The 12,961-nt window shown below is 27.2% G+C and overlaps 1 protein-coding gene across 1 annotated transcript; it reads left to right on the plus strand.

Moving 5' to 3' along the window:
- Positions 1-4,899: 4,899 nt before the first annotated feature.
- LOC108345286 (ethylene-responsive transcription factor TINY) lies at positions 4,900-6,424 on the plus strand. Its single transcript, XM_017583877.2, has one exon. It carries the CDS (start codon positions 5,151-5,153, stop codon positions 5,814-5,816), a length of 666 nt encoding a protein of 221 aa, XP_017439366.1. The 5' UTR covers positions 4,900-5,150; the 3' UTR covers positions 5,817-6,424.
- Positions 6,425-12,961: the final 6,537 nt, after the last annotated feature.

Below are 12,961 nucleotides of genomic sequence, written 5' to 3' on the forward strand. Positions count from 1 at the left end.
TTGGATAACAGTGTTATGGTGTTAACATATTAAATTTAAAGAAATTATTAATTTGTTTATTTTAAAAATAGAAATCGTTTAAAAATATATTTCTATCGTATGGATAATACATATACACTTCTAACATTCATTATAATTGCAGGCATTTCTAACTATATTATCCAAAATTGGTAGGAAATAGAAGAAAAATCCTTTGAATCCCTAACAATTTCTATATAAATAGAAGTGAAACAAAAGTGAATGTAAATATTAAAAAGTGAGTTTTAAGCTTAATTCAATTTTATAAAAAATTATTTGTAAAATGAAGTTTATATTTATTTATATATTTTAAATTAATTTTATTTCCAGTTAATATAAAGTTTTTAACAATAAATTAACTTAATTAAATATATTTTTTTAGTATGATAATAGACATCATTTTAGCTAAGATTATTATGTTTATTGTATCATCCAGTATTAAATCATCTATAAATATTTAATCTCATACAATATATATATATATATATATATATATATATATATATATATATATATATATATATATATATATATATATATATATATATATATATATATGTGTGTGTGTGTGTCAGAGAGAGAGAGAAATGAGTTAGTGATCTTAGTAAATGATAAAATCTTACAAATCAAATAATATTGTGAAGATGAATTATACTTATATTCACTTTTTAATAATTTTAGTTGCTATTTTAATTGATGAAAAACAAACCATTAAACAAAATATAATTATCAATTTAATTAGTAATGAATTTAAAATTTGAAAACTTAAAAGTGAAAGGTTAAACAAAAAATAAATAAAATTAAAAAGTGGTAAGATTTAGATAACCAAGGATCGTTTGTTATTTAGTAATGAGTATTATGAACATTTTCGTTGAAATGATCTACGGTAGTATTTAACAGAGGAGGGATTGATAGCACAGGTTCAATTTAGGGGTGATATATATTACATGTTTTAATCATGTTGTTATATATATATATATATATATATATATATATATATATATATATATATATATATATATATATATATATATATATATTTTCAATACTTTTTCTTAACTCCCTTTAAATTAACTACACTTATTAATTTTTTTATTAAGAAAATCACCAAAGTTTTATTTTGAATTAATTTTAACTAATTATATTTCATTTTTTATTAATTTTAATCATAAGAAAAAATATATAATTTTATCACTTAACTTATTAAAACATTTTTTATATTTCTTGTATATGTTAAATTATTCACAAAATTTTATAAAGTTTATCTTTAAATATTTAATTTCATTTTCAAATTCCTTAAAAGAACAACATTCTGTTACTATTTTACCTCATCAATATATCCATAATATATTTCTTATAAAACAAAAAAACAATTTTATTATTCTTGCAAAAGTTCAAATATCATAAAGTTTTGGAGATAAAAAATATAGATTAAACAGCCAGAAAGTAAAGTAAAGCAACAATCATATTTAGGCAAACCAATTAAAATTGTGTTTATTTTTGCTATATCCACAAAGTAAAAATAGAATTCAAAGAGAGTCATACAATAGTTAACAATTCAAGTTATATCAGCGAATCAAATCAATATATTGTAAAGTAAAGTGAGAAATCACGATCCAAGAATTACAAAATGTGATAAATGCATTGATATAAAACTAATATGAATTATTACCACTTGACCTTAATTAAATTATTACAAAGAAACGATATAATGAATAACAATACTATATGAGATAGAAAAGAAGGATATGCTCAATATCTTCAAATTTAAAAAATGTAATAAATTGATGATAAATTAGACTTTAGATTATAGGTCAATTCGTGGATTCAGTCAATTAATCACTTTTATGTTATATTATTTAAAAAATACATATATACAATAATATTATATTCACAAATTAAATTTAAATTATTAATTACGATAAAACAATTTAACAAGTAAAAATAATAATTATTTCAATTTATTAGTTAAGCATATTAATTAATTAATTAAAAATTTATATATACAGATTTTAAGAATACAATGCAAACAAGTTAAACTGACAAGCACCAAGGTTCGAAGAATGAAGGTTGCATTGGAGGATCAAGGGGCGCTTCTTCCTGCACCCCATATTCTTCCCCTACACCCCCAAACTTTCCTCTATTCCAAATATTACCCCTATCACCTTTTAGACTTTGATTTTCATTATGGTTTATAACCTTTATCTCATTTGTGTCTCATATTTGCACCTCCTTCTTCCTCTTATCATTTTCTTTCATCTAAGATCAACAACAAAATTTAGAATCGAATTTCAAAATTTAAGAAAATTCAGAAAAAGATTTGTAAATCCAGATTTCAAAAATTTAGACACAAATTTAAAATTTTGAAAAATTACAAAATTATATATATATTTAACTTAAGAAAAATTTTAGAATAAAAAATTAATTCGTATTTCTTTTATTATAAATAGAATATATATATTCAACTTAAAAAATTAATCATACACAATTTTCATTGTATTCAATAATATATATATATATATATATATATATATATATATATATATATATATATATATATATATATATATATATATATATATATATATATTATAGGATATGTTGGAGCTAAAATTTAAATCTGATTTTTGATGAATAATATGTTTAAAGATCAATATAAAGTTGTGAATCCAAAAATTAGACCTATGTTCGTTCCTCGAATAAATGACATTTAATTAAAAATATTATAACTTAGGAGATATATCATGTTTTGTTATTATATTTATATTTTGTTATTATTTTTTATTCTCTGTAACTAAAATTTTCTATTATTCAAAAATAAATGATTTATACCTATTTTATTTATAAATAAAAGAACGCTGTCATAAAACTAAATTGTTTTTGCCTAAATAATCATTAATTTTGAGTGAGAGAAAATTTAATATATTTTTGTTGTTCAATTTAAGCCACCTTTACCGGATCAATAAGCTATGTTATGCTTTGGTAGGACACCTTAAAATGCAATTGGTCCAAATAATATTCACTTGCTTCTTTTTTTTTTTTTACTATTTTTATTTTTTTAATCGTTGCAATATAAACTTATGTGTACCTAAATTAGTACACGTCTCTTTTTCTCTGAAATAATCTATTGTTTGAGGAGACTTCTAGTTTATTCATTTCTTTAAAACTAATGATATATAATACATCTCCTCTTTCCTAACCAATTATATTATTATATTGCATTTTGGCTATATAAAATTAAATTGAGGTACGACTATTATTGCTGGGTCATACATACAATATATATATATATCTACTGTCAGTTTTTTTATAAAAACTAAATACTGAGTATTTAGAAATCAAATGTGCTATTAATTATACATGTAAAATTCTAATTTTAAAAGGTGGGTTTTGTTAATGTTTCTTTTGGAAAAGAAAGCTTGTAGTAAAATAAATTATACAAACAAGATAATTATAACATTTAATATGATCTATCAATAAAATATAATAATTTTCTTTATGTAAGCATATTTATAAAAATAAAGCTACCTTTAATGGACAAAAGGATATTTTTATGCACATAATTATCCTTTCTGCTTAATCATGCATTTGGTTTTCGTCGTAAACTTTTGTTCAATTGGAATAACTTCAAAACAAATTTAAAATTGGTAAAATTTTATAATTTTGTTGACAAGTTTAAACTTATAATAATAAGGTGGGTTGAAAAAAGTCTAAGCGATGATGTTTTAATAATATTTCTATTTTACTTGCGCAAAAACAAAACTCAAAGCGGATATAATCACATTTCCAAATTCATCTTAATCCTAATTTTTAAATTAAAATATGCTTTTTAATTAAAATAAAGTCGAACTAAAATTAATACTCACAAATTTATAAGTTTAATTTTGTCTATAATGTAACATTTATTCAGCACAAAAAAAAATCTAGCAAAGAATTCAAATTCTGAATTTCGATTCACACGAACAAAAGGGGAATATACAGGAACAAAATTAAACTCCAAATTTACTTTCATGTTGTACGAAGCTTGTTCATCTTCTACGTATTGGTTCTATAACACTCCATAACAGTTCCTTATAGTTCTTAAAATCTCTCCCCAACCCCACCCTTCAATATATATATATAATCTATAGTAATGTCACCGACATACTTTACAATATATTACTTTAATAACATGACATAATCCTAACTAATTCTGCACTTTAATCTAATTCCACCACCACACTAACAATTACGACTGTTTCCTTCTTCTTTTCTCTCAGAGGGGGACAAAAGACGTGGCTACATAGGATCGTCTTCGCGTATAATAATAATAATGTGAAACGTGTCATTAACAGTAGTAAAAGAGAGAAAGAAAAAAACATAGAATGGGACAATAACAGTATCCCTATACCACCAAAGGGTGATAGATAGGTGAAACGCAAAAACAAAACAACATAACTAATGTTTAACATTAGTTTTTGTTTCAGTGATTTTTACTGTCGCTTGAGATTTGGTTCTCCCCAGATACATACAAGAGAAAAATGAGATTATAAATATAAATATTAGGCATGGGATGAAAAAAAGTGCCAGGCTGTGTGGTGAGCTTCCTCCATCCTTCGGGAGCTGCAAAGAAATTAAGTATAAAAATGTAATGTTGGAAATCTAGAAATAAAGTAAATTTAGAATATACTCAAATATAATATTAAAAGATAGACTCTGATGTTAAATCATATCATTAGAAAATAGATTTTGATCCTTAATTCAACTTTATAAAATTAGCAAGGTGAAATTTTTGTAATCGTCGACGTGAGAGTTCCAACGTAAAATTTAAAATCTACTTTGTTAACCATACTTAAGGATGTTTATGTTTGTATTGACGATAGATAAGCTTGTATGTTTGATGATGGGGTTTTGAAAGCAGAGCCATTCGTGTGGGTCTCTGGAGGGTCCTTGCTTACGTACATAACACCCCCACGTTTTCTTTTCTCTTCCCAATTAATTTCCTTCTACTAAAACCCCTCCTTACTCTCAAACTCTCTTCATCTCCTTTTCTCACTCTTTCATCACACTGTGTCACTGTCATAGGGACATTGTTACACATCAAGCAAAGAACAACAACAACAACGAACGAACAAGGTTCTATTCCTTAAACAATGGTCGACCCGGCACCATCCTCAGAATCAGAGACCAGAAACGCCGTCAGTTCTGCTTCTTCGCCGTCATCGTCGTCGTCGAGTTCTAAGAAACGAGGAAGAACCAACGACAGCAATGGTAGTAGTAGTAACGACAGAAAGCATTCGGTGTACAGAGGAGTCAGAATGCGGACGTGGGGGAAATGGGTGTCGGAAATCCGCGAGCCGCGAAAAAAGAACCGAATCTGGCTCGGCACCTTCGCCACCGCCGAGATGGCGGCGCGTGCGCACGACGTGGCGGCGCTTACCATAAAGGGCTCCTCGGCCATCCTTAACTTCCCCGAACTCGCCGCCTCGCTGCCGCGCCCCGCCTCCAACTCCCCCCGCGACGTGCAGGCTGCGGCGGCCAAGGCCGCCTCCATGGAGGCGCCGCCTCCTCGGACCCCTCCCTCCCCCGCCGCAGCGCCGGAGGACGACCTCGGCGAGATTGTGGAGCTGCCGCCTCTGGGGTCCATCTTCGACTCGCCCGACCCGAATACGGAGTTCGTGTTCGTCGACCCGGATGAAGGGTGGCCCTATCCTCAACCGTGGTGTCACGGCATTTATGACGGTGGGTACTTCATCGGCGACATGAACATGGTTTCAATGCAAGAGTCAGAAAGCATGGTTCTTTCCTTATGGCCTTGAACTCCGGCAAACAAATTATTACACTAATGCTACCCATTGAAGTATGGTTTTTTTCTTCTTCATATTTTTGTGTGTGGTATTTAGTTCATGATCGTGTTTTCTTAAGTATTTGGTAAAAAAATTCGATTTTTCAGGCTCATGTATATTGAATAGAAAAATAATATCTATATTGACCTGCCAAAATCGATACAATATATCGAGAAATTATACCATAATTCTCGATTAGGAACTTTAGGTTCAACAGTTTTCATTATTTTTGTATTTTTTTTCCTTTTCCTGAATTGCATAGTACTTATATGGGCCCTTCGGCAAATTTTTCCTTTCAAGGGTCATAATATATGAATTTTTTTTTGTTTCTTGCTTGTAATTACTTTGTTTATTCTTTCTTCTTCTTCTCCTTCTTTTGGTTTGTTATTGAGCTTCTTCATACACGATTACAATGGTGGTAGATGATTGGTGTTGTGGTTTTTCATTACGATGATGATGATAATGACGATGGAAATGCAGCGAAAGATACGTGTAGAAAGTTGTTCTAAGCTTACATTATATAGTTCTGCTTTTAGAGGACAAGAATAAAGGTTAAAGGGAGATTCTCCATTGGATTTTTATTTCTATTTTTTTACAGCTCATTCTTCCTCTTTTCATTGTTTTTTGGTTTCTCTGTTTCCAGAAAATGACCCTCTTGACGGTAACAAAATTACAAGTCTACATCGTATGTGTGATCGAATAAAACAACCATAATAATGATTAATGTACTGCATGCACCCTTCATTTTTTATTTAATATGTTTTCAAAGAGTATGAAGCTTCGAACACAAATTCAACTCATGGAGTCATGCTACATAAACATACAGCTAGCAATGAAGCGATGCGGTTCGACACACGCAACCTTAAAATTCATGTTTTTTCCTCAATTATTCTATTTTTTTTTTACAGAAAGTAAAAAAGAAAGTGAATTTTCCTATTTTTTTACTTTTTATTCTGTCCCATGTTAGGATATTTTGTGTTATTTAATGTGATGCGATGATTTGGAAGAAAGATTTATTTATACATTATAAATATGTTGATAGCAGGTAGCAGGAATTTAATCAATACTTAATGGTATCACTGTTTGACTAAAAGTATTATTGCATTATTATATGGAACTGTTTGAACTAACGTATATTCCATTTTAATTGCTACTTTAGCCTTAACATTGTGGTCGCTAGTTACTTCTAGATGCAATAATTTAGAGGCATGATACATGTGATTTTCTGATTATATAATAATAATAAGTGTTATTTATTTAATATTTTGTCATAAATAAAAGAAATGATGGAAGAAATCTAAAGAAAAAAAAAAGTAAAAACAGTACTTTTTCCCCTTTTCTACATCATTTATATATGCACCTGACTTTAGTGGCGTTGTGGGGTTGTAATAGCTCTTTCTAGTGACAGTTTATTTTGATGGCATTGTTGTGACGCGTGTGGCTGTATGCTTATGATTTCTACACTTTACAATATGGTCAAACACACACAAATTCAAGCTTGAATCATAAAGTAACACTACATACACATAAATAAATAAATATATATATATATATATATATATATATATATATATATATATATATATATATATATATATATATATATATTTCACATTAATTTATACATTTCAAATATAAAATTAGATATTAATGAATAATATGATAAGATAGAATTTAACGTATAATTCTATAATATCATATTAAAAAATTAATTTTAAATTTAATTTAAAAATTTATATTTAATCATATATTTTAAATTTTATTTTATTTTTAAATAAAATATTAATTATATATATATATATTATTATATCGGTGGTGGTGGATAACAACCTTTTATTTATTTTTTCTTTGCCATCGTTGCATGTATGGTTCTCAATGAGCCAGAGAAATGTCTGCTCAAGTGTCAGTGTGACTGATGTTTCTTGTAAAGTCATAAAAATGAGAAGAATAATTCTTTAACATGATATATTTTCTATTACTGTTGGAATTTGTTAACAACTATAACGTTAAATATCAGTAAAACTTGTTAAAATTAAAGTGATTATTGCATTTTTTTTAATGAGTCCATATATTTAAGTTACTAAAAGAATTATTAAATAATTACAAAATTTAGAAACAAATAACTATTTATTATATTAATTACATTGAAAATTATTAATACTTCAAATAATTTTTACTATTAGTAAAAAAATATAATTAATTTGTAAATTAAAAAATAAATTAATCTCTAACATTAAAATATGAAAATTTTCGTTACTAATTTTAAGTTATTTTTTATTTTTAAATTAGAAATTAATTTAAAGAAATAATAATAATAAATAACTAATTAATATTATAAATTAATGTAAACTTTAATTAACAAATCAATTATAATTTTTTATTAATAATAAAAAATTATTTTAGATACTAATAGTTTTTTAACTTATAAAATAGTGTCCAACTTAATTAATATAATGATGAATTATTATTTTTCTAAATTTTATTGTTATTTAATAATTTTTTTGTAATAAATATTTTATTTTACAAGAAAAAAAAAAGTCCTATGAAAATTCATAAGGATCAAGATGATCATATAATCATCAAAGGTAATTTTCGTGTCGAAAAATCTAGATTGAAAATGTCTTTGGTAATTTAAATCGAGGTGTTATGTACTGATTTCTTTAATAAGAAGAGTTTTAGCAATTCATTCTCTAACATCTTCTTTTTCTTTTCTTAAAACGTATAGAAAATATTGTGAGTGAAATTTATGAAATAAATAAAAATATCTTTTTTTCAACAAATTTTAGTCAATAGAGTATAATGTTTTAAATTTTTTTTATCACATTTTTTCAAAAAATCTCACGTAACAAGACTAATTTATATTATATAAATATACTATGAATAAATTTTATAAGATTGAATTAAATTTAAAATTTTAAGATAATATTAAAATTAGTTAAAACTTGTTAATTTAATAAAAAAAATTATTTATAGATTGATTTTATAAGATTAAGTTGATTTTAATGTTTATTTTATAAAATCATTGTTATCAATATTTTTTATTTTCTTTTTATAATGATAGTCTTCTTCTTTTTTTACTATCAACGTCTTTTTCTTCTCTTCAATATATTTGTTGGAACAAAAATCTATACACATATTAATTATGCAAGTATACAGAAAATTTTATGATCTCTGGTTGAAACTGAGAAATTAGGTTTGGTTATCTAAGGCATATAGCAAACAGTAAACATCATATATTTGTAGTGTAGATCCCCAATGAACACCGTAGTGCACTTTAGGTCGTGAATTTAAATTTCGATAGTTATTGTTATAGGATATGAGTTTATGGTTAGGAATTATAAGTATTCCAACCTAAATCACAGAAGACCACTGCACAAATGCAAGTACATTTGATTCCATAATATAAATCTTATTCTTCCGATTCCAAATATGTAGATTAACATGGATAAAATCAATTATCAAGTATTGTTTACTTAAAAAAAATAGAATTTTATCACGGTTTTGTCTTCTTTTAAAATATTGAAAGAGAAAAAAAAAATTTAAATTGTCTTAGACTATCATTTTAAAATGTAAAACTATTAGATATAATAAAAAGGTTTAATACATTGGTCCCTACTTTTGAGGGTTTGGTTCAAACTGATCTTACCTTTTGAAAAAGTTCAGTAAGGTTCCATATTTCGTTTAAAAATGTTCAATAAAGTCCTTTTCACTGACGCCGTTAAAAACATAACGGTGCAGATGCCACCGTGACCAAACCTGAGTGAGTTGTTTTGTTTGATGATTACGTGACAATGAGCTGGTGGAAATATTTTAAAAACAATTAAATATAAGGTAGGTGGTAGGTTTAAGTCTGGGTTAAAGAAAATTACCCTTGTTTAAGACTAATTTCGCCATTTTTGGGTTCAACATTGTGTTGCAAGTGGTGTTGTAATGATGATTGGTTGCTGATTCCTTGAAAGTAGCGTACGTAAGTGAGGTAAGTGATCTTAACCTGAATGGAGTTAGGCGCTGGCGGAGTAAATAAGAAACCCTAAGGTGATGGAGAAAGCGAGAGAGGAGATAGATTCAGTGAGAGGAAATAAGAGTAGAGTGATTGCATAATCAAATATCGTTAACCTTCCCTACATGCGAAGCAGAGTGAAAGAAACCCTAAGGCTTCATCCGACAACGTCGATGATTAGAAGAGAGTCATCAAAGAAGATGAAGGTTTGTGGGTATGAGATTGGAGAAAAGACGTGGTTGCTTGTGAACTTGTGGTCGATGGGAAGGGACCCTAAGGTTTAGGAAGAGCCTCTTGAGTTCAGGCCAGAGAGGTTTATGGGGGAGGAGAAGGAGTTTGATTTAAGAGGGCAGAACTTTGAACTGATGTCGTTTGGGACAGGAAGAATGGTGTGTCCCGGTGCTTCACTTGCACTTCAGGTTGTGACCTCCAACCTTGCTGCTATGGTTCAATGCTTTGATTGGAACAGGGTAATTTTTTTTAACCCAAACTTAAACCTATCACCTACCTTACATCATTTAATTTTTTTTAAAATATTTTTACGAGCTCAATTTACTTCACATTGCTACGTAATCATCAAACAAAACAGCTCACTCAGGTTTGGCCACGGTGGCATATGCACCGTTATGTTTTTAACAGCGTCTGTGAAAAAGGACCTTATTGAACATTTTTAAACAAAATATGGGGTCTTATTGAACTTTTTCAAAAGGTAGGATCAGTTTGAACCAAACCCCCAAAAGTAGGGATCAAATGATGTATTAAACCTAATAAAAATTGTATAGTATGACCGTTCGGTCAGTTTAAAGACCGAATGACTGACTAGTTTACGATGTCATAGGAACTGATCAGTATGCCGAACATTCAAACTAAAATTGGAATTAACGTTAAGGATAATTATATTAGTCATATTCATTACCAATTGAATCGTAATTAGGTCAAACACTGATCAAAAGTCCATTTTAAAATCTATAAATAAAGGTTTGTAATATGTTCGTTACATTTATTACACATTTATTGTTAACATTGTGGAATACTAGTCTCTCATTTCAACCACACGATGACAAGAGTAAAGTAGAGAAAAAAGTGACTTGTGCTTAAAGTTTAAAGACCGCTATAAGATGAAGACTTACCCTCGATCCCATAAGCAGAAACAAAAACATATAATTTTTAAAAAGAAAATTAATAATAATAATAAAAACATGTAACCTTAGACAACCCAAACTAATACAGAAGAATCTGTACCTTGTTTTCTCCAACCTAACGTGTGAAGAGAGGCATTCCCTTAATTTATGCAAATTTGCTTAATGCTGAAAATGCTGTGTTCACACCACTCAGTTTATTGGGGAAAGTTAGCCTCTGAGAAATATTTAGGGTTAGTCTTAGACTAACATGTGTGCATGTTACTTCTGGGTTAAGAACACGATGATCTTACGTTCAAATGTTAATTTTTTTCATTAGTATATAAATTTTTTTTATTAAGACTAGTGATAAATTACTTTAATTAGTAATCTCAATTGATTAGTGAAACTATGGATGAGGATTACTTTAGTGAAAAAAATAAAAATATTCATAAACTTATCAATACGTTGTGAATTCTCAGATCTTATAATAAACAATTATGAAAAGAAAATAATATTAATTATATTTCAGTAGATGCAGTTGGTGGCAAAAAAGTAAGTAGCAATTGTCACTTCTTTTGGTAAGACTTTGATAATTTTCATCTACTATTTACTACAATAAAGAGAAATGCAATTTATGATGTGGTGGTCTACTGGTAGAATCTTTGTGCTCATGAATATTGTGAATACAGTAAGTTATGGGAACCCTGAAAATTTAAAACTATGCTATGAATTGATCAAAAGTATTTCGCTTTACAGAGCCACATTTATTATATAACGCCCTGTTTTGGGTGTCATTTATTTGTTCAGTAAAATTTGTAAATTTTAAAAATACTTATTGTGAATTTGATTTCACCATCCACAAATATTCGGAACACATTTATTTATGTAAATAGTTTAAAAATAAGAAAATTATTCAAAATTTTAAATCAAAATATATGATTTTGAAATAAATTTTATTTTAATTAAATTCAAATAAAAAAATAAATAATATTATTTTTCAAACCGAAAGCTTCACACTTTCGTACCTCTATATCAACATTTCCAACAAAGTATATATATATATATATATATATATATATATATATATATATATAATCATGGTGGAAACTACAGATGGGTTAACAACCATATTTATAATTTATTTTCTCATAAAATTATAAAATAAACGTCATGACTAGTTTTTATACTGTATAAATTATAAATTTAATAAAATAAATCATTAGTTATCTAAAACTTCAAAACATGTTATTCACAATTCATATGATCAAACATATAAATTTCATGATTTATCATAATTTCATTCATATCTCAAATAAATATAATTTTGATAACAAACTTATTCATCTCTCAAATAATCTTAGACACAAATCATTCATATTCCAAATAATTATAGATACAACCCATAAACACAAACTCATTCATATCTCAATTAAACATAGAAATAACCTTTGAAAAATTAGTGTATAAACTAGTACCAAGAAATCATGACCTACCATTTATAAATTTCTTCTACACCCACAAGTCATAACAAAAATATATACAGAATGCATGCATGTGATCTACATTTCAATTACTTCTACACTGAGAAGTCATAACCAAAATATATATGGATCGCACCCAATTCACATTACAATTACTTCTATACCCAGTAGCCATAACCAAAATATATATGGATTGCATCTTATCCACATTAAATGGTAGGGTAAATTCAAATCCCTCTAAGAGTGGTTACTGCCAATCTTGTCTCTAATACATTTTGCTTACGCCGAATTATATACATTACTTTGCTATCAACAAATATTATTAGAATAAACTCTAATTCATATCTTTGATACCATATTAAAAAATGAACGTTAATTCTAACTCAACATTACAAAAATGACTTTTAAGATGAGATTTACATCTTCTTATATATTTTAAACTTTTTTTTATCTTTAATCTATATAAAACCTCTGACAATCATATTATTAAATCAATTATAACATTGGAAATATTAT

Source organism: Vigna angularis, chromosome 8 (genome assembly GCF_016808095.1).
Source record: "Vigna angularis cultivar LongXiaoDou No.4 chromosome 8, ASM1680809v1, whole genome shotgun sequence".
Taxonomy (NCBI): domain Eukaryota; kingdom Viridiplantae; phylum Streptophyta; class Magnoliopsida; order Fabales; family Fabaceae; genus Vigna; species Vigna angularis.